The sequence below is a fragment of the Athene noctua genome, chromosome 2, assembly GCF_965140245.1.
Source record: "Athene noctua chromosome 2, bAthNoc1.hap1.1, whole genome shotgun sequence".
NCBI lineage: Eukaryota > Metazoa > Chordata > Aves > Strigiformes > Strigidae > Athene > Athene noctua.
The window spans coordinates 68364293-68387847 of NC_134038.1; the positions used below are offsets into that span (position 1 = coordinate 68364293).

At 37.0% G+C, this 23555-nt stretch overlaps 1 protein-coding gene across 4 annotated transcripts in view; it reads right to left on the reverse strand.

Annotated features, from left to right (window-relative positions):
* GABBR2 (gamma-aminobutyric acid type B receptor subunit 2) overlaps nucleotides 1-23555 on the reverse strand; it is a 483193-nt gene that overhangs the window by 223196 nt on the left and 236442 nt on the right. For all 4 annotated transcript variants that reach the window (XM_074899378.1, XM_074899381.1, XM_074899379.1 and 1 more), the window contains 2 exons: nucleotides 19971-20162; nucleotides 18613-18849 (listed from right to left, as the gene is read on the reverse strand). In XM_074899378.1, the coding sequence (XP_074755479.1) occupies nucleotides 18613-18849; nucleotides 19971-20162 (429 nt within the window). The remainder of the gene's footprint in view (nucleotides 1-18612; nucleotides 18850-19970; nucleotides 20163-23555) is intronic.

Below are 23555 nucleotides of genomic sequence, written 5' to 3' on the forward strand. Positions count from 1 at the left end.
GAATCATCTTTCTTCTTTCATATCCTAGATGGCTAATCTGAAGAGAATTATGACCCCTTCTGCTGAAGCAAATAGTACCATCTGGTTTCTAAGGAGGTTTTATTTTTTCTCATTTTCACCTTTTTTTAGCAGTATGGGGGCATATAGCCTTTGAAAAACTGATGGTTTGTGAGCTACATCATCTTTAAACTTAATCTTTGCTCTACAGTGAAATCAGGTCAGGTCAGGTCAGGTTTTATTTCTCCAATAGACTGTAAAACATGTATTTGTCAACAGCTTCCAAGAAGCAGCATTTAATAAATAGCTTTCCTACATAACTAGTAGGAACAAGCTTTCATGTTTCTCCTGTTTACTTTATGATAACTTTTGATATCCTATTTTGAGGCTCAGAGGGTTTTTAAAAGTGGTTTCCGCTTCACCCAGACTTCAAATAAAAATACCTTACAATTTCTTTTTGCTGACACAGTAGAACATGAAAACGTCAACAATTGCATTGTCAGTAGTTCTGGGGAGAATTTTGACACTTCCAAGTTTTGAAGAAATATTTATTATTTTTAATGTTAAATGTCTGCAATCAGTGAGTACAAATGCGTGCTAATTACTGCACATTTTAGAAGTACATTCAAAGGCCTTGCTTTGCCTTTATTAACATCAGAGAAAGACAAACTGGTCATACTCTGTCAGTAACGGCATCCTTGTTACCCTGTCTGCAAAGAGACTGCACAGAGGGAGGCTGGGGAGGATGCCAGCTGTTCCCACCTACATCAGTACTACTACCCTCCTAGAGTTAATTACAAGACTAAACTATCAAAACATGAAAGCTTCAGGAATCTGGACAGCAAAATAGTCAGTGTTTACAATAAAATAAGGTAGATCTAAACAAGCTAATGTGAAAACTACCTGTAACAACGAGAAATGGTGAGAAGGAGAAGCAAAAATGCCTCTGTCTGTTTGAAGTAAGCTTTGGAATAACTTATACTGAGAAAACTCCTCTGACTTACAAACACTGCCACTGCAGAGAGATGTGAATCAATGAAGGGAAAAAGAAAGCCACAACACAAAAAGCAGCTTTTGCCAACATATGCATGTCAAATACTATTTACCCTCTCAGATCACAGCATTTAACCAATGGCCTTCTCACTGCCACATAAATTCTTAACATATGCATTGGTAGAGGAATTTAAATCAAATTAAGTACATAGGGATTAATTTCCTGAGGAGGATTAAGATCTTTCCATCTTTACAGAATGGTTGAATAGCAAGTGAAAACAGATATTGCCACAAATATTTGAAGGAGGCAATCGGCAAAGTATAAAGCATATTCATTTAGGTACTGCAAAGGTAATTAAAGAACTATAGCAGGAGAAGAAGATTAGATCTACAGCACAAAGAAAACTAGGAGACTTTAATAAAGACTTCAAGCTTTGCTCATGAACAGCAGGTTTCTTTTGCAAGTATAGAATAAAAGCAAAGGACAGTGCCATCTTGGAGTGGAAGAGAGATGGTGGTAAAGAGCAAATTGCATGCTGTGCACCACAGAATCTTCATTGTCGCTCTGCAAAGCAAACCATGCACATTTGATAAATTACAGTCAGTGTTTAAGTCAAACGTAGTGTAGTCTGAATTATGAATGTAAACTGTGCCTTGTTTTGACCGCCAATTAACAAAGGTTAAAGGGATACGAACTTAAAGTTGCATTTACTTAAAAGGTTGTGGTTATTACGAGCATCTTTTCTCATTGTTGTGACTGAAAGACAGTTGAAACAACAATAACAGAATCACGTACATGTAATAGAGCTTCAATATTTTACCATGATGAGTTAATTCTTTTTACAGAAAATGGAGAAAATAATTTTACCTTGGCAGAGAGAGATAGCCCTTTTCCCCTCCTAAAATCTCATTAAAGCATGAGGGAATTGCTGCGTTCCAGAATTTTTCACTTGTTCCCCTTCCTGTATGAGATCCACTGCTGAATGAGATTATACTAGTGACTCACAGGGAGTTTGGAGCAGGTTCCTTCCTGGCTACTCCGCTCTCCTATGTACTGCCAGGCATTACTGAGTATTGTGGAAAGAAGTCTGAGATGTATTTGGTATGAAGACACAAGAGAAAATGAGGTTGCTGTGTTGTATTAGGATTGCATCACATACAGCTGCATTTTGTTACTAACTGAGAGGAGTCTATGGTTTATGTATTTTAAAAAGCATTTGCAAACCTCGAGGAATAAAGCCAACCTACCACTGAAGTTATTGTAATTTTATTATCTCCATTTGACACTCCTATTTATAGCTTAAGATCATAAAATACATGCAGTCCGCAAAAGCCTAACTCATTATATCTGTGCTAGCATTGTAGGTTGGGTTGTAGCACTGTCTCGCATGTCGCTCAGAGAAGTGAAATGCATGTCACAAACTAGATTTTCAGCCATGACAAGCCCCTGGGCTTTATTGTAAATCCTAAGTCTGACATGCCTTTAATTTCACTGAGATGCACATTAAAAATTGTATAATATGCACATTTTGTGTAACGAGTTTATTCTCTCTTGGCATTTGGGATATTGTAAAACAGTTCCACAAAGAGAGGGTACTAAATGTTAACTCTATATGGGAAATGTTTCTTTTGGTTGGATACAACCTTGCTTGCAAAACAAGGAACATACTCTTTTAAGTCTTGATTCTATAGAGCCTTTCACCAACCCATTTGCAATACACATGTTTAATAGTCAGTGTGCTCTTAAGCACTTCATTTAATCAGGGACTAAAAGACCAGTATAAACGGTTTGAAAGCTTCAGGGAAAATATTTTTCAGAAATGAAATAGGAAATTCAGATATTCTGCCCCCGATGTTTTTAAGTATCTGTATTAAAAAGTAGAGAAAGAACGCTCTTTTAAACATGTGGTTACAAATCACATGTTCCCTTCATTTACAGTGGAGAAATATGCAGTCTGATATTTGTAAATGGGCAATAGTTAGTTAGGTTCTTCCACGTTTATTTTATAATTTTTTTATGGACTTCTTTCTAATACCACTCTTTTTTATCACTCATCATTGGGTGAGCATTTGACCAATTTAACAATTCATCAAAATGCTTATCCAGAATACCCTGAATGTATAAGGCAGATAATATGACCATCAGGATATACATAAAGTGCATCATCCACCTTCCTGTGGAAATATTCTATAGATCTATTTCAATCAGAAATACAATACAGTATGCTTATGTTTAAATACCTACTAAATAATAAGTTGCACAAGAAAATCAATATTCTAGGTGCTTAGCTGCATCTTTACTTGCCTGAACATTTTTAACAGCTGACATTTACTCACTGATGCACAATACAAATATAGAAATTTAAAATGCCCAGATCTTAAAAATCCCCAAATGCCCAAATATAAAAACCAGATCTGAAAAGAAATAATTGACAAGGTAGTTACAATATTTTCCTTCCTTACTTGCTTCCATGTATATTCTATTTGCAGTAATAACTACATAAATTTATGAGCCCAATGACTCAGATGCCACTACTTCAGTGTTAAGGGAAAGTATGCTCAATACTCATGATCCATAACACTTATCCAAATGTTTTCTGAAGCACATCTACAGGGATTTCTGTTCCCTCTGCCACAGCTTTTCCTGTAGCTCACAAGCAGCTGGGATGCATGTTAGAAGTGCTTTAGACCAGGTTCCCTCCCTCCCAGGTTAAGGTTTGCCTCAAACTGGGGAAATGACCCCTGCTGTGTCCTTTGGGACTTAACAGCTGTGCTATGGAAAATAGACCTAAAGCAGAGAAAAAGCTTAATTTGCTCTACAGCACTGTCAGGAAATACCCTCTCATAAACTTGCACTCTACTTTCTGCAGGAGGGAAAACTTGACACTAATTCGCAAAGATCTGAAACGTTAGGCTGAAAACGGAGCACTGAATCGTTTCTAGAATACTAATTGTGGCTCTTTGACCTCTATAAAATAACCTGCATCTTCAACATGGAAACTAAGAGAAAACATCATCTAGATACAAAGAGATCCAAATTTCCACAGCATCACAGTCATTGCATTCAAAGAATAGGCCATAGGATAAATCCCATTAAAATTAGTAGCTTTGAAATCACACAAAAATTCACAAATCACTAAACAACTTCAGAGTTTACAATGGAAAGGTGCTTACAATGTCTGTGTGACTCTGCTGAGGTCCACACACAACTCACAATGATCAGTATGTTACCCAGTATTTAAAGCTGTGTTGGTTTGTTCTGCACTCATTCAAAGGGACAAGCAAACAATTATTCCTCAGCAGTACGTGTAGCTTGGCTGATGTAATTCTAGATGCTATTTAACTGATCTATATGTTCTTACCTGAGGCAACTTATATTTCTAATCCCCTATCAAATTTTGTGGTGTCATAATTGCTTTTTTAAACTTTTGCCTTGTTTCCATATCAATGAAACTGACACAACTGAAAACAAATTGTGTAGCCAGACACCAGAAAAGGGTTTTAATTTAAAAATGAAATAAAATAAAATCTGACAAGATAGATATTTTGGGTCTGAAATGCCAAGCTTCGGGGTCATTCATAACAAAAGAACCAATAATAAAAACCTCAATGTTAAGAAAGTTTAACAATTCCAATTAGAAAATATCATTGCAGCCTCTTTTAGAGATGCTCACATGCTTCTCTGGTATGCAGCAAACATCTGAGTTGAGCAGAAGAACCTCCAGGCTACAGAAGTTCACCTGTCTCACAGAATTCACATTCAGCTGAGCACTTCTGATCACTGTAACTTCTTGTCCCCTTTGTAACTCCTGAAGAATGTTTTAATTCCCAAAGAACATTTGAACCAAAGCAGCTCAACATGAACACGCTGTGGCTGCAGCCCCACAGTCACCAGGTAGATGCAGCACCATCACCAGAGTGCATCAGAAAGCAAGCCAAGCAGTGGCACGCAGGACTAGAAAGCCAGGTGAGGGAAGACCTTCAGTTCCTGAGACTCCACAAATGATTCCACAAGCTATTTCCTCCACTGTAGGGAGCAGGACCCTGTCCTTCACTGAGGGTGGCTGAGGGAGGGAGGGAAAATTGCCGGTCTTTCTGCTTCTGTCTCTCACTCCTGGGACAATAGCCCTTGCAGTCCCTAGCTGTGCCTTTTAGCTCTGTACATTTTGCAGCACTCATAATGACTGCTTATGCACAACATCATTCTAATTACATGATCAAACACAACTGAACCGCTGTCTAATTCAGCAGCTAGAATGAATGAGGCAGAATTGAAATTGCACAGGCAGAAGAATTTCACCAGAAGGTTTTGGAGCACAATTTACAAGGTGGAAAAGATGTAGAATTTACAGAGTATAAAATAATTCATAACTGTATTTTTCAAAGTTTTCCAATTAAAGGGTTGGATCCTATATAGATAATTTATGTCTACTGATAATAGGTTTGACAAAAAAACATGTCAATCCATCATAGATGTAAAAGCACTGTAGTTTTTGTTGATTTTGAAATATAGCATATGGACAACTCTTCCCTCAAATAGTTCTCTGTAATCCCTTGATTTGTGTTGATGTACTCTGTAAAAATCTTCAGTTTGTCAGTATTATGGTGACATTCAGAACATTATATGTCAGCACACAGCATGTAAAGTGTCCTCTGTAGTGATGAGGAAACATCAGCCCTGGACAGCTTTATTTAATGATCTATGATATTGTTTAACTGTAAATTCACTCTTTGCATTTAAGTTATGTTGCTTTGGTTAGATCTGGGTTGTTTTCATCTAAATAACCTCTTATTATACCTACTGATCCTATATGAGTGGCATGACACGGAAACTGTGCAGGTTAAGCTCAGGGTGAATGGTCACACGTAAGTGAGAGAGCTAGGTACAGCTTTGCTTGTCTTGGTCACATAGACAAGATTTAACGTTGTCAAAGCTGTCCAACAAGTTCTTGGATGAGAGTCAGAAAGGCTTGTTAGGAGAGACAATAATGTTTCATGAAGCTTTGGCTAGATGTTGGAGGACGGATATGTAGAAATATAGATAATGTTAAAAGTATCAACATCACAGAGATGCGAGAACTTCTTTTTAGACCATGCTCTAAAAGCATAATCGGATTCTTGACAGTGCTTAGTAGGCATGATTATAACTTTGGTGCTTTGAGGTCATTCTAAATCACAAAACAGAGAAAATTACTGTCACACAGAAGGATTCAACAAGTGAAGCATGATGGGTCCTAGATTTGATTAGAACCATTTACAACAAAATGAGAGAACAGCCTGCTTCCCGTCCAGTGTCTTGGGTTCATATGCTGATGAAGACCAGATATAAAGTGGGTGACAATGCGGAAGGCAGAATCTTGGGATTATTTTTCTAAAATTTATAGAACAAAAATACAAACTGTACAAATGAGGTGGTCGGGGCAGAAAAAGGCAGCCTCCTTTAGTTTGCAAAGTGCTGCCTTTGGCCGCTGTCTGTTTTGCCTCGACTGCTCTGAAGCTGGGACTCAGCTCAGGCAGAGCATGCTGTCCTAGACTGAAGGGGCTTCAGTAAACTACACTTTCTGCCTCCTCACCTTCCACGAGTTTCTTCATGTGAAGAATTCCAAGGGGGGGAGTCCTACCATACCCTCTACTGGAGTGAAAGGTCTTTGTGTTATGAAATCTTAAAAAAGAACACTATCTTAACATTGCTCTGGCAGAGGCTAGATAATTCAAAAATGATCATCATCAGCAGCAGCTGAGGCAACAACCTGCTATGAGATGGTGGGGAGAAGAGCAGAAGCTAACAAATACAGAAGTCCTAAAAGCCAATTCCAAAAATACTAGAAAACCATTTGAATTGAAAATGTACTGTGCATTTGTCTACAGTAAATGCCATTATAATACTTCAATTTTCTTGTGTTTCACTTTTAGTGCTTACAGGCTCCAAGAATCCTATTTGCAACTGGAGCACCTCTCCAAGGAAGAAAACTAGTTCATCATAGAAATCATGACTGCCAGAAAAGAGGAGCAGTGATGTATGAAAATATAATCCATTGAACATCAGACCTGACAACCTCAGAATATTTCCAGGCTAAGTCAGCTAATAACACCATTTTTAACATTACAGGTTAATTCACACTCAACAAAATGATATAGTCAAGTTAAGGAATATTTTTGCCTTGAGCTGTCATAAAGATTAACAACAGAGGAGAGTATGTTAATTGGTGAAGCCAAAATCTCAGAAGTACTGCAGTGTGAACAGAGAATTAAAATATAGTTTGAAAAGTTTACTTTTTTTTGCTGGCCAAAAAGTAAAAATGTCACATTGCAAAACATTCCTCAAGGGAAAATTTTGCTATTAGGTGCATAGAAAAATTCCCATCAGGCTGAATTCTAATTCTCGCAACATCAATGTGGATCATTTTCACTGAAGACAAAAAAGACTCCTTTTAAAAGCTTTATAAAATTGCCCACTGATGGGGTAACCTAGATGAAAACATAATATAAATTAAAGTTTGCCATGCAACTTATTCAGCAATTGAGAAAAGTAGTCCAATTAACCTAAATCAACAGATCTTTGTAAATGTAGTACAAAAGTTATCATAAAAATGGATTTAATTTATTTATTTTCTTAAAGTATCCAAATCAGTGCTATAAAGGATAAAAATAAGCAGGTTAGAACTAATTTTATACTTCATAATATATTTCCTAAATGAACCTGCTTTAGGATTTTGGCATATTTAGGAATATATTTATAATTGATGTGCTTTAATGAGTCTCAAAATTGTCAATACTTAATATAAAGCAAAACAGATGTTGAAAAAATTTTAGTGTGATAACAGCTCTTTAAAGAACTGTAGAAATTATATTCATAAGTTTTTCATAAACTGGTTTATGAATAGTCTTATTGCTTCAACTTTCATAACATTATCTGTACACTCTCTGGGATTTCTCCTTTATCTTTCTTCCGTACTTCATATTCCCAAAAATCTGATACCCAGTTAAGTATTACACAGTTGTGCCAAAAGAATATATATAATGAGCACAACAGATTGCTAAAATATTCAGCATTTCTTTGATTTAAATGATCTGCATTAGAAGTTGAAGCCTTTTATAGGCATTATTAGATGTTACATTTTAAACTGCTACACTCCACCACATTATTTTAATTTCTCACAGTTATCTGACATACGAGTCACGTAATTCCATATAGTACACTATCTAGAGTCATTCTCCAAATGTGCTTGAACAAGCTTTTGTGTCTGATCATTCATTACTAACTTAGAGCACTACAACTGATCAGCACTTTAAAAATATATTAATTAATTCTAGAAAGCATTTCAGAAGAAGTTTCATCTAAATTTTCTGTGAGGAAAAAGCATTTTAGAACAACGTTTTGAGTTATGTCCACAAACTCTTTATTAAAGCACTTTGCTAGGTAAGGACATCCTCCTGCTCACAATGAATTGAAAAGAGATTCACCACTGATTGAAACAGGAACAGGATCAAACCAGTAAAATACTTTGCCTGTACAGTGAAATAATAATAAAATGCAATGTCTAATAAAAGAAGCAAGAACAATAATAGTAAAATTTTGCATCTTTATGGCATTTATTGTCCCAGAAGAGTCCTAGTGTAAAGCTAATAAATAATAACTTCCTTATCTGTCTGAAATCTCAGTGAGAGTTTTAGGTACACAGAATGGAATTACCAGAGCTGGAATGATCCCAAGGCAGCAGGGCTAACATCTGTTCCCGTGGAAAATAAAACAAGAACTGTAATACCCTCAAGCACTCAGGAATTCAGTTTTGTACCATTTCTCAAATACATTATCTCCAAATTCATAGTGGTTTTTAACTCTAGAGTCATGACTGAAAGGCATTCACATCTCAAAGTGTAAGCTAAGTCGAGTACTTCTGCAGCACTCTTTTCTAGGAGGGAAAGGAGACAAATCAGAAGTCGGTCTGAGGAAAAAGTTTACAGACTGAGGCTGATGCAGGATACCTAAATTTGCTTCTGTAACCACTGTGCATACTGAGAGAATATGCTACAACTAAAGGCTGTACCATGTTCAGTGAATTGCATCCCCAAGCCACTGGGCAGCTGAGGGATTAGAAGAAACCATGGAAGGTCTCTTTGCTTGTCATTTCAGTTGGAGGAGTAGCAGATAGAAGCAGTAGCATCCCTAAATTTGCCATACATCTTTTTTTCTTCTCTTAGTGACACCAAAAGCAGGAATAACTGTACCACTGAGAAACACTGCTACTCTGAAATGTCTGTAATTCATAGATTTTTGCCTATACATCATTGCATCATCCACAAAAACTCACCTGGAAGCATGGTTCATCTGTACCTGTACCACCTTATACTTGTTTCACTCACACACCGTCTGCCAGGTAATCATAAAAGAGCCTAGCCTTCAGGACCATCATGCTCCATCTAGTAAACACACAGCCCATCTAGTAAACATATGGCCCATGCATGTATGTCTATATTGGGACATATTTCTATGGAATGAATAAAATCTGTTAGTGATTTGTTCTTCAACAAGGACAGTAAAACCAGTTTCAGGAACATCACAGTCAGGTGAGATGTTGTTCATTAAACTCTATGCACGATTAAACAAATCAGAACAAGAGACACTGGAGACTGGAAACTCAGAACTCTTCACTGATGCAGATTATATGAAAGCCTTCCAGGAAGTCTTTTCCTTTCCCATTACATTCTCCTAAATACACATTTTCCTGCAGTCTTCCTTTCCAGACTCATTGTTCTTAAAAAAGCTGGGGAGGGGGCAGGGAGAGTAGGGACATAGCTATGGATTTAACTCCTCTCCCAGGGCCTACCCATTCAGAACCCAGACCCTGCTGACGCTTTGTCTGTCTCCTCTGCACTCAAGACATTTCTCTCAGGGAAGGAGCAGTCTTCCTTTACAGGCAACAGTACTTGAAAGGGGCTTGAAATAATTTTAACCTGTGCTATGTAATTATAGCACTCCAGAAAGTTGTTTGCTAGGCTACTGTATTAATTGACACATTATGTGGTACCACAGCTGTGAGAGACGAGAAACCAGGCCTGTGAGAAACTAAGACAAACAACCTGGGAAAGCAAAAGTTGAGGCTGATTGAAGAAATGCCTCAAACACTCGCAAGACAAAACTCTGAGTCACAAGGTGCATTCTGTGGAGGCCAAAGCTGATAACGCTGCCCGATGTAGCTGGGGGAGAGAGCCCTGTGGAGACAGGACGGCTCTGCCCTGGGGCACCTGGGCAAATTTCAAGGGCCATGTGTCCGGTGAATGAACTTTGCTTCATTATCCACAAAATGCATATTAAAGTTGACACCCCTCAATATGCTAACGAGGGCTGTCATAATCATGCTAATGACATCATCCCATGAAACACCTTACCCCTCCCTGTACATGGGATACGTAGCTATGTGGGTCGACCTAGGGGACGGACCCAAAGAAAATGGGTATAAATCAAAGGGGGGGAAGAAAGGGCTCTCTCTCTCTCTGCCCCCCCCCCCCCCCCCCCCGACTGTCTGGAGAAAGCAGTGAAGTGAAGAAGACGAATGCCAGCGGAGAAGACGGCCGCCTCCTGGAACCCTCGCCGGCGGGATCAGCGCAGGAACCCAGACCGGTGATCTGTATTCCCCCATTCCCTCTATCTCCCTCTTTTCCTTTTTCTATTAAGAAATGCAAAGCGTATTATATTGCTCACCACATCTTGCTCTGTACTTGGCCAATTATCATGTGTTCAATTAGTGCATTGTAGGTAGTTAATAAATGCTTGAACTTGGAGACTTGTTGTCCGCTCCAATTGGGGATTTGCGAATCTGAGTCACTTGTCCCCCTCGTCGGAGCGGGACGTGACAACAGCTACCAAGAACTGCATCAGGTCCTAGGGCAATTTAAAGCACCCGAGGCCTTCCCTTCTCCATCATGCTTCACCTTCCTTCTGCACTTCTGTTAACAGCAATGTTCTAGTCCCTGCTTGGAGGTTACAGCTGTAGTTTCAGTGACAGAAACAGCTAAATTTCACAAATGGCAACTTACAGATTTGCAACATTGTCAACACCACACACCTTGCACGACATTTTCCATTTTGGACTCTAATTGCGGGAGAGACTCTGTCAAAACAGTTCTCGGAGCATCTACTGGAAATCCTAACTCTTTTGCACAGGCTTGTATATGGAGAACAGAGACATGTTGTGCATATTCTCTTGCTGATATGGGATTATCACCAGAGATCCATGCTGATGCATTGTCTACCTTTGATCATAAGATACTGACGTGGTTTGAAGCCACAGTATAATTGGATGGAGCTACTCCAGGTTTTTCCATTATATTTCAGAAATGATATTTCATTGGTACACTTACTGCAAGAGGGTCACTTCTCCACACGCGTCTGTAAAATTTTATCCTGTGAACTTTTTTCAATAGTCATATAAATAACATTTCCTATCTCTTGTCAAAAAGAACTTGGTGAAGGAAGGCACAGGGCTTTACTGCAGTGAAAGAAGGTATATAATATTTTTCCTTCTTCTACTACATGCTGGAGAGGTGGCAAAGGAACACCTTACTTACATAGTACTTCTGTCTAAATAGAACACAGAAGGCCATCTAACCGTCACGAAAAAACAATCACCTACTTATGCAAGAGATATCAGAACCTGTAGTTTCTCTGCTGCTTGTCCAGCTTGTATAGACTGTCCCTGCTTTCAGCAGGTTCTTTTTTTTCAAATGGCCCTCTGTACCAAGCTCAGACAAAAACAATCGGCAGAGGAAGAAACTGTCTTGAAAACTCTCTTTAAAACCACTAATACCCTCTGCCAACTTAACTGCTGATCTGGAGCATGCCAGAGCTTCCAAATTTCATTTTTTCTTTAATCTTTCATCACTCAAATTCAAAGAATATAGAAAAGAAAAACAGAACAAGAGAAAAAAAAAATATATATATAAAACATAGGTAGATTGGAAGCAGGCAGCTACCTAACAAACCACACTTCAGAAATAAACCAGCATGGTGGAACTAGTGAAATGTGCTTTGTTTCTTGAGAAACTTAGAAGAGAACCACCCTGTGAAGCACAAACCTGCACCACTACTTAGACAATGCAATCACCTTCACTAGAGCTTTGTTTCTTTATTATTTGTAGGGACTTTCACTCTTTGTACCCAAAGTAGCAATGAAGCATATTATGTATTATGTTAAACACTGTCTAGATAATGGACAAAACTAAATATACAGCAGAGGAAGCTAAGAGATTTTGGCCAGATCTTAGAAAATGTTTCACTGGCTTTTCTGAAAATGTATGTTGTTTGTTTATTTTCAACAAATATCCACATATTAGAATGACAGATGCAGTAATACGTGTTCTACAACTTCAGACTAAAGCCTTTTTTATTTGCCCCCTACTATATCTATTAAATCGTCAGCTGCTGATTAGCTTGGGGGCTAATCTTGAAATGTCATGGTTAATTTCAGTTCTCACTTAAAAAAGTTAGAATTTCTTTCTGTATGCAGTTTTACATGGTTGGCAGATGAAAATATTTGCACTGAATTTTCCTAATGAGCAAACATTGTCTATGACCCTATGCAAACTTGCTGATGGCTTATTTTAGCAGCTCTCTGTTTTGAGGAGTCTCCTAAATGAACTGGTCATATAGAGAGCATATTATTTCACCAACCCACTGTACTGTTCGCAGTTGCTCAGCTGAGTTGGATAATACACTGGTAGTCAGGAGGGTGTGAGGAAGTAAGAGATTCATTGTGTTTATCTGCACTGGGGGAAGCTCAGATTCAAGGTCCAGGAAAACCAAAAAGAGATGTAGGACGTCTTGCACACAGCCAGACCCCAAACATTTTTCTTTCTTGTGCTACATGAGAAACCCTGTAACAGGAAATAAGTTCTGAAAAACCAAAGGAAACACAAGTCATTAAGTTCAGAGTAGTTCACATTCATAAGCCATGCGGTCAGGTGTGGAAAATACAGATGCACCAACAGTGGGTGGGGTTCTGAGCACACGCATGTGTGTGCATACATATGCACATATATACAGTTTCCTGACCATGCATTTTGCTAGCTTATTGAACTCCCTCCAATCACTCAATTATGGATAATGGCCAAATGCAAGTTTTCAAATGTTCAACATTAAGACCAAGTCCAATTCGCTGGAATATTCAAAAGCATTTGCCAGGAACAGGTATCTTTACAATGTTAGGTATTCCACTACACACTAAAGTTCCACCCATCCACCACCTTTATAAAAGTAAATGTACTTTTAAAGTACTATTCTAGATTAACAAGAAGTTAATTGATTAAAGTTTCTGCCCTTCCCCCAATACTCTTACTATCTGCTCTACTTCAGCCATGCCAACAAAGAAAATTGACTCCAGGTATAAATAGCTCTGGAGGCTTAATTCAGAACGGTTCATGCAAAATTAACTGCACTGATCAATGCCACTGTAGAAATGTTTGTTAGACCCCTATATTAAGCATAAGTTCACTCTGTTGAAGTCCACCCTAATTCCATCTGATTCTCTGCCAAAGACTGACATACTCTTTAATTTAACAGTCTTAGGGTATGTTATTTTTTCAGGATGACAAGAAAGAAATACTTTCTCCCTGCTCCTATTCTGATGCTAACACCTCTTATATTTCTGAGTTTCCTGTGCAGCACAGTGGCTACTGAAGCCTGGGGAAAGCGGAGTCAAGCTGCTAAAATCAATCTTCAGAAATAATCAGCATCAAAATACAAAATGAACTCCATATCAGTAAGCATTTTTCCAGTTATGAAACATGACTGGATCTATTCAAATGCAGGATGCCAGGGACAGACATGAAAGCTATTTCATGGCTGTGGTTTCAATTGTGCAGCAGCTACTGTGATGGAATTTTATCCTATGGTGCTAGAGTCTCTGGCTGATAAAAGGAAAAACAACACTGTATTTAATTTTCTCTCTCCTCCACTGTAATTCTTTTTCCATTACACACAAATAATAGAAGGCCATGAGGATGAGAAATAAATTAACAATTCTGAAGCCTGATATACAATCACAGCTAACAGCAATAAACTCAAGCAGCAGAATACCCTACTGCAAAAGCTATAGGACTTTAGGCATAAACCAGGGAGAATTGTAACATTCATGACATCACATCAGTGACAAAGGTGAAGTGGTCAGAAAATCAGAGGAAACCATTTTTAAAAATAATGTAATGTTTTTCATAAAAAAAAATAAATTAAAATTATCTCCAACACTCATTGCATTTTTCCCACCACTTGGCTACCCCATGGAATCAATACAAACTTTTATCATACCAAGAACAAATGTGGTATTTAATATCTTTCCAGGTATAACCAACATTTTTTCACTAACAAATATAAACACTGCTGTAGTTGTAAGGTATGATGTAACCATCCATAGTCTTTACAAAGAGAAAACAAAAGGAAAAAAATTACTAAAACAAAATCCTTCTATTCTCTCAATGGATTTTGATTTAGTATGTACTAAATATGACTCAGTAGACTGAGAAGACAGCACTAATTCTTCACTAATTATCAAGCCCCAACAAGTCATATTGTGGTAGTGGTAGTATTACACAAAATAAAGCTAGACCTTTTTTTTTTTTTTTTTTTTTTTTTTCCGTTAGACAGACAGTCTTCCTTTAGGATAATTATTCTAGCACAGTGGAAAATTCTCTTCGAGTCTCACACATACATGCTGGGCATGTTACAGGTAGTATACTGTAAACTGCTGTATGACTGAAATGCAGATATACAGATATCCCAGCTATATATTTTGTTTCCCATCACTTTATCACTCTGTACTGATTCAACATAGTAACACTTCAGCAGAGACCTCAGTAGATTCTCCAACTCTAAGTTACCTCCAGTGGCTCTACAAACTCCATAAGGGGACTCCAGAGAGATCTAAACTTTGTCAAAATAAATTGTGTGAGTAATTCTTTTCTTATCTTTCATTTTCTGACACTTAGGCTGTCAGAAATAATGTGCACTATTTGAGAAGAGACATCTATTTAGCAAGGAAACAGGTATCTGGCAGTTTATAAACCATTTATTTTTCATTTCAATAATTTTCCCATTAAAAAATAAGTACTCTGATAAGCAAAGAATTGGAAAAATGTAAGCCATGAAAACCAAGCTAGTCCCAAATCAAAAGGACTCCTGTCCTGAAAGCTTGTTATTGCAGATGGACCATTTTAACCACACAATGCCCTACTTGATTTGAAAACGGCCAGATTCCGGGCATCTGACTGCAGAATTAGGATGTTCAGATTAACAAAACTGTAGGAACATCACTGAAGGTCTTTTGTTTGTTCATATTGCATTTCTCATCACAAAGTCCTTATGTACCTGTAAAACAGTATCCATTCTACCTGTGAAAAAGTGTAGCAGATGACTATATTACTGTTTTCTGATAAAATATCAAGTGTATGCTTCCTTGCTCTATATTCAAAATATACGTGAAAATTATATGGTAATCAACATGACTGTAAGTCAGGTAAGCGTGAAGGAAAAATAACAGAAGAAATCATTTTGGTAAGAGAAAAAAAATCTAGAAAATGAGAAGAAACTTCAGGAATGTTTAAGGAATAGCTACAATATTCTCCCTAATAGATTTCTGACAGTATAATTAGAATAAGTAACTCTATGTGCTGAGTTTCTGATGCACAAAAAGAGGATTATCCCTGTCAAGTCTTTGGACGATAGCCTAAACTGTTTTTTAAATGTTGTCTCCTAAGAAAAAAAAAATAAGAAAAAACAGAAAACTGAAAGAATGACATTCTGTGTAATCAGGAACTAGCACACTTGACTCCCAACAACTTTTCAAAATTTTTTTAAAAATTCTACATAAACCACTACTCAAGAGTGACTATATTTTTTGTGGTTTACTATAAATAATGCCAAAGAAAATGAAAATTGGGTAAAGGGATTCATTATTTATGTATGACAGTATTTCTGATATTGTATTCACAGAAAGCCTAAAGACACCTCTTCTTAATAGATTTTGCATTTTAAGATTCTTGTCTATCTTCTTCTCTTATCTAATAAACAACATATTTTACTGTATCATTGGATGAGTTTTTAAATATTGAAGAGATTTAGTCCTTTCTTTTACTTACTCTTTTTTTCAGAAATTCATTATATATCTGACATAGGTACTCTAGAATAAATTAATGTCCTTTTTATGTTTAGAGTAATTTAAAAAAAAAAATTGTAAAAATTTTATAGTAAAATACTTTTTCTGGAAAAAATATTAAAATTATATTTGGAATTCCAAGACCCAAAACTTAGGTGCTAGTGAAAGTTTTAAATTAGGTCACAAATGACAGCAATTTATTAGACTGAGGAATAAAAATTTTTAAAGTATTTCTGGTAAAAATCAATTTCAACTTTCAGAATATTTTAATGCAAAACTTTTCATATCTGCTATCAAACTTTTCTCCTTCACACTGTCTGGAAAAAGGAATATTGTTTGCTCCAATTGTATCCTAAGAAAGTGTAGCTGCTATAGATTTTCTTCTCTCCGTATCTTTCTGATCAAAATGTTTTTGTGAATGTATTATAGGAACAAGAAGTATGATCCTAGAAATACCAGATTTGGGCTGTGCATTATCACCATGACTTGGTTGAACAATCTTAAAGAGAAACGTTTTACAAAGCACCTCAGACAAGCACTAAATGGAGTGAATAATCGTGCATTAATTTCTTTAAAAACCATTATACCTGTGGGAATAAAGTAAGTAAACATAGCTGAATATGGTTGGTGAAACTTTGATTCATTCCCTACCTAAAGGGAAGCTGTTCATATGTGAGGTTTTGCTGGTGTCTCTGAAACTAATAAAAAAGAGCCTTCTTTTTCTTAGAAGTTTTGGGTTTGCTGTGGGGGTTTTTTTGGTGGTTTTTTTGGTGGGGTTTTTTTGTTTTGTTTTGTGTTTGGTTTTTGGTTTTTGTTGTTTGGTTTTTGTTGTTTTTTTTTTTGGGGGGGGGGGGGGGCAGCTACACACCAGTGATGGGAAATTAAGCAGTGCTAATGATATCTATCAATTTTACCATAAGCATCTGTCAAGACCAAAGAGCAGGCAAAAAAGCTAAGACAGGGAAAGAAAAAGAAAGGAACTCCAATATACAATTTCAACCACATTGAGAGATACTGTACTTGGAATAACTCAGGACAGAGACATCTGAGTCCCTGTGGAGTCTGGTTCATAGCTGATACTGACTGAAAGTTTTATTAGAGATCCACTCCTGCTGCAGATGCAATGGGGTACCCGATGATTTTACTGAAACCTTCAGTCAAAATCAGTGTATAAGAGAAAGCAAAAATTATATTGTACTGGCAACTAGATTCTAGTATTTTCTTGCCATATGAATGCTTTTACTTACAAATCCTAAATTAGTTTCAATTGTACTGTGATACAAAACATGGCTTCTTCAGCAATTATCAAGGACACCAAAAATTTGAGCCTGCACTCATTGATGATGTCTATACATATGCATTTCCTCCTTGAACAAATTGGTGGCATGCCTGACAACCTTAGTTCTGCTACATCAACATGTTTTGAGGTTAGCTTATACCCAAGCCAGTTTAAATTAACATGGGGACAGAATCTGACAAACTACTGCACAGTGGCAGAAATTATGCCAACCTTCTTCAGGCTCTTGCTGCAAGGAGGTGCCTTAAAAGCACTCTTTGTGCACTGCCAGAACATAAATACCTTCAAAACTCTAATTTCCTTATCTAGCCATGTTTCAGCCCAAGTACACTGCTCAATGAAGTGTGTTCCAGTAGGTTCCTGTTTGCTGCTATTGGAAACTGTGAAGACCATTCTCCCTGAAATGGAGTCTGTTCATCTCTCTTGGTGAAGGAGTATGACTGCAGACTCCTGAATACATATGTGCCATTAACTTCTGACTTATGTTGCCTCAAATACAATTAAGTAATGGGCAAGTTTTAGGGCCACACTTTTATTGCCCATTTTACTCTGCTAAAAACTAGAAGAAATGTCAATAAGAAAAAAATTACTATGAATTTGCAATGGTACAATTAAAAACAGAATTATGCGACCAGTTCTTCTTAAGTCATAGTCAATGTGCTTTGAACTTGACTGTGAAAAAATACAAATTATAAGTAAGCTTAAATGGCGGCTGAAGAATGTTGTAAGAATATCTAGGGTGCATGGCACAGGAGTTGCAAACTTTAGTGTACTATAACTATTACCAAAAACAAATGGTGGAAGGGAATAGGAGGTATTTTCAGATCACATTCCAGCTACTCCTCAACTGCTAAAACAGTCACTTAAAAGGTCACTGCAGCTTGCAACACTTGTGGTTCCCTTGAGACCACTCTGAGTTGTTAATTAAGATGACATACATGCTTAAAAATAGGAACTGTACAATGTCATCACTTAGCATCAGAAGACAGATAATGTGCAAGAGTCTCAAGGCAACAATGTTAATTTTTAAGGTAAAGCGGAACTGTGGAAGCTCTGAAGGTATAAGAAATACACAACTGTGTTTCTTTTTCAAGAATATTTAAAATGTAATTCTTGTTTCAGCTACTGACATAAAATCACAAGCCTCCTCCACCCCACAAGTATCTGTTTAGGACTCACCGTTACTCCAAAGAAGTTGGTTTCATTCATAGCATCCAGAAAAATTTTGCCAAGTTTGTGATTTGTGTAGTTAAAATCTTCAATTTTCTGGTGCTTGTTGGTGGCATTCAGATACTTCATTGCCCGCTGCAGGGTCTTGGCAATCACCCATATTCCATCATAGGCATAACCATGAAATTTGCTGGATTGCCCATCACCACGCTTAGCATTGTATTCCTTTTCATACTGCTGTGGAGTCTGTCATGGAAAAAAACTTGAGTTTTACTTCAATAATTAACATTTTAAAATTGTGTCCAAACCTAACCTCAAACTGCACCCTCCAATTTAGAGACATGCATGACTAATACAGAAAAGGCCGCCAAAACAAAAACTAAGAAAGACACTAAAATTCTAAAAATATGTGCTGCCTGACTTACAAGACTGATGGTGAGACTAGAAGAGAGATATAGGAGACAGAGAGACTGAAAAGCAGTTCTTCTGCTTCTCTGTATAAAGGACAACTTGCTTTATTTTACTTTTGTACAAAAGGCTTCAGTTCAACCAAAGTTACCAGTGTATTGGTGAGCCATAATACTGGAACAGAGAACACGTCTGTATCCTTGTAAACCAGAGGTATGATTACACCTTATAGGATAATGCAAATCAAATAAACCTTACTTGGGCAACTACTTCCTTAATATCAAATGATCTTGGTGGCAATTTGCCTGTGTTTTACAAGTTTACTATGCTCTTTATGGTGTGCTATCTTATGATGAGTTGTCTTTTTGTTGTCTTTTGTGCTTGATCAGCAAGGCATGAAAGACAGATGAAAAAAAGATGAAAAGCAGCAAAATCAGGCATGTTTATTCATTGGCCAGAGCTTGCATGAATTTGTTCTGTGATAAAATCTTATGTACTTTATGGAAATACCACACATTTACATATTTAAAACAAGCCTTACCCCCACCCACTAGTTATGAGAGTCACAATTCACCAGTGAAATTAGCTGGTAGCAGGATTAAGTTTAAACATAAAAGTTTTCTGTTTCTATGCTCAACTGTGTAACTTGCCACGACACAGCACATGATACTACAGACTACAATTCAAGCTTTACTGTACATTTAACTGCAACGTTCATACAGGGGGAAGAGAACAGATCTGAGGCAAGGGACTACTGCTTCCTTACGCTGTAGAGAATTGGAATTGATTTCTAAATATTTTAAAACTGCAAATCAGTGGGAAGATGAGACTAACATGATGACTGCCAACTCTCTTTGCAGAAGAACCCTTTAGCCTCACCTTCCTCCTCAGTGCTTTTCTGTGTCAAGATACTAGTGAGATGACTGATGGTATAAAATAGTTGGAGAAAAAATACTAACCCTTCCTGATATGGTCTTTATCATTTTTGAGCTGAGAGGTTCAAAATCCACTCCAATGTAACCTTCCATGGCTGCAAGGAGATTTTTGCTAAGACATTGAGAGGAATTAATCCAGGATTCCCACCAAAGGTTCTCATACCACCCTGGAATAATCCACTGATACTTGCTGCCATACATTTCTTCATCATAAGCCTACAAAGAAAGAAAAAGAGAAAAGCTAATAGACATTGTAATAGACATATTGAACACAAAAGTAATTGTTTTCTGTTCACATTTTTTTTCCATTATTAATGAAAATGATGCTGTAATTAAAGGATATGCAAGTATTTTGAACCATTTACAATAATTACTTGCTAATAATGAAGACTCCTTTCTTGAAGATTCCTGTCTTTAAAATTCAGATCACAAGAAGAGAATTTACTAAAACCTATTTTGCTTTCAATAGACCATTTATTCAAAACCTGAAAAATAAAATACTGGATTCTAAAACCAGGGGAGATGAAGAGGAACACTGGCAGAAGGCACAGAATGTGCACAGAAAATTCTCCATAACACAACTCTTACATGAGTGGTAGAACCACCATGCTACCACCTTTACACTAAGTTAGCTAATATCCTAAAGACCACATAACCCAAGATAAGGTTAAACAAGAAAAGTTGGATCCTAGGCACCATCAAATCACAACGCTGCAAATATTAATCACGTGACTGTGCGAAAATGGAGACCACAGGGATGATAAGTAATCAGTTTCTTCTGAGGAGCATCAATCAATAGTAAATTGATAAAGCATGCAAATCTCAGTGATTTTTTTCTGCAAGAAATTTCTTCAGGTGAAATTCTATATTGTTTAAATACTGAATACAGCCCACTGTACTCCAAGATACTGAGATGATGGTTAACTCCTTTCAGTACATAGCAGATATATATAACAGGAAACAGAAATACTTTATTAGTCAGGCACATATACTGTTGTGCCTAAAAGCTGATCCATTCACAAAAGATATTCTAATCCATTGTGAAGAGTGTTCTAGGATAAAATTAGCAAATTTTATCTCAGACGTTTCTCTCACTGTCTTGTAACTAGAAATTTTTCTTTTGACATTTCAGTCAGACTCCATTTCAAAACAGCAGGTTTCATGCTTCTTTGGCTCCTAATATAAGCAATACTGGAGATACAAGACATAAGATAAAAATTCCAGCAACCTTAGACCTCTTAACTAGAAAACTGCTACATCTTCACAGAAAATGTTACAGGAGGAGGAAATGATGAGAATGCAAACAGGAAATATTAGTCATTCAGAACATAACTGCTTTGAAAAGCAGCCCAAAGATGATACCAAAATCCTATCAGATAAAAAAGATGAATAGCAAAAACTACAAAATAGGACAGCCTCTTAAATATGTTAATACCCAAATTAAAATTGGTCTTTAAATCTGTGAAGGCTATTATAATGGTGCCAACTCAGTACATAAATATATTGTGCACAAATCAGCTTTGTTTGGCCCCTGGTTACAGGAGCTTTTGTTCAGCCAAAATCAAATTTAATGTGTTTGTATATAAAACTGCTTGAAAGTGCTCCTGTCTGAAATCCACTGTCTTGCACCTTATATCTCACTTATTCCACAATCCACATAAATTTTTTGTCCTTCCCTTGCTCATTAATTCTACCTCCAGGAATGCATCTGCTTTTGCTCTCCTTCCCATTTCCACTGCTACTAAAGCGGTGGAAACACTGCATCCCAGGTTCACCTGCGAGGAAAACAGTCCCATCCTGCAATACTTCATGATGTCTAAAAGAGTTTACATTGCACAGTTAGGTCATTCAAGATCTTTCAGTGATATAGCATCTTTTATTTGACAGTTTTCAAATCGTTGAGGACAAAAGTGACACCAAATAGTGCTTTTAGAGAAGGACAATCTTCTGTAGCCTCTCCTGCTCTATACAGATTAAAGTATTGAATTGTGTGTTGCAAGAAAGTATTGGCTGTGAACTATTCTGAAATTGGAGCTGTTGGAAATTTTCATTTTTCTAGTGACAGCACAGTTTTTAATGTTCAGGCATTTCAGTGTTTGGGTTCCAGAAGACTTATTTAAAAAAAATGATTTTTGTCACCATTTCTCCCCTGTTGTTTCTGATACATGGAGACTGTTTTGATGCTTAAAAGATACATTTCCTTGAAATACGTGGTTCTTTCTTGAATTGTTTGAATGCACACAGATTACTTTCAGGTTTTAGTTTCTAAGGGGAAGATTTGTTAGCGCACAAGAGCAAGTCAAAGAAAATTTAGAAGTGCTTTGTACCATCAGAACAGCATAGAGATGTCATATTTCTGCCCTAACCTTTCCTGCATGCCCTAAGTTGCAAAGCCCCGAGTTGCTGTCAAGCAGCCAGGAAACTGTCATGGACATTTTTTGCCCTTGAGAGAATATAATTTTTTAAAAAAACTTTTCATTCTTGTTTGAATCCATAAAGAGATGCTTATTTACAACAACAACAACAAAAAATCTGTAAGAGATCTTTTTATGTGTAGCAAACAATTACAGGCAGCTTGTGTAAATGGGCCTGCAAAACCTTACCCCCATTGACTTTCCATCATGTTTCCATCATGTCAGCATGGACAGATCCTATACCCCACCCTTACAAGAATGCCTGCAGACTTCTGAATTGTAAGGAACCTCCATCTGTTTCTCATTAAAAATCAATAGTGCCTTTAATTCCAAAACAGAGACTCAGAAGTAAAACTATCAGCTCAAGAAGAACAGAGTCCAGTTCTTTTGTAAAAACCATGCTGATTAAGCCTGGCTTTAGTTATTATTAAATGTTTATGAAAAGAGTCACCTAAAGCTCATGCAGTGACGATTTGTAATAGTCATCTTCTTTGTCTTCAGACAGATAAGTGTATCAGCTAGGCATCAGTCTTCAGGTGTGCAAGGCTATACTGCATTCTTTTTACCGTTTAAAGATAATATGTTGGAAGAATTCCCACTAACTGTATTTTTCTAAATGAAAATTTTCTGCTGAACTGAAGTTTTTTTTTTGGAAGATGCAATTTCATGTTAAGCTAATTTCAAGTGAAAAAAATATTGTCTATCCAACACAGGTGACCATTTTGATTGTTGAAGTGTTTTGAGCAAAATACCCTGATTTCCATTCCATGAAAAATATCACATTCATTGCACCAAGGTGAAAACAACATTAGAAAGCTAAGATCTCCCATGGAATTAAAACTGCTAACTGTTTTTGACACCAGTGTTAAATGAATAGCTACGCTTATTTAAAACATCATAGGAAACACCTGCTAACATTCACTTTGGCTTGAATTAGTCCTGGCATGTTTTTAAAGTTTGCCACTGAATTAGACTTTTTTAGTCCATTTATCTTTGAGTTATGTTCTCTGCATCAGTTTTTTGTGTGTATTCAGGAGGAAAGACCAGGACATAGTCAAACAAAATGAAAATGAGCATATTGTGTCTAAGGAAGAGCAATGAAGTTGGTGAAGAGTCTAAAGAACAAGTCTTATGAGCAGCGGCAGAGGCAACTGGCGCTGTTTAGTCTGGAGAAAAGGAGGCTCAGTGGAGACCT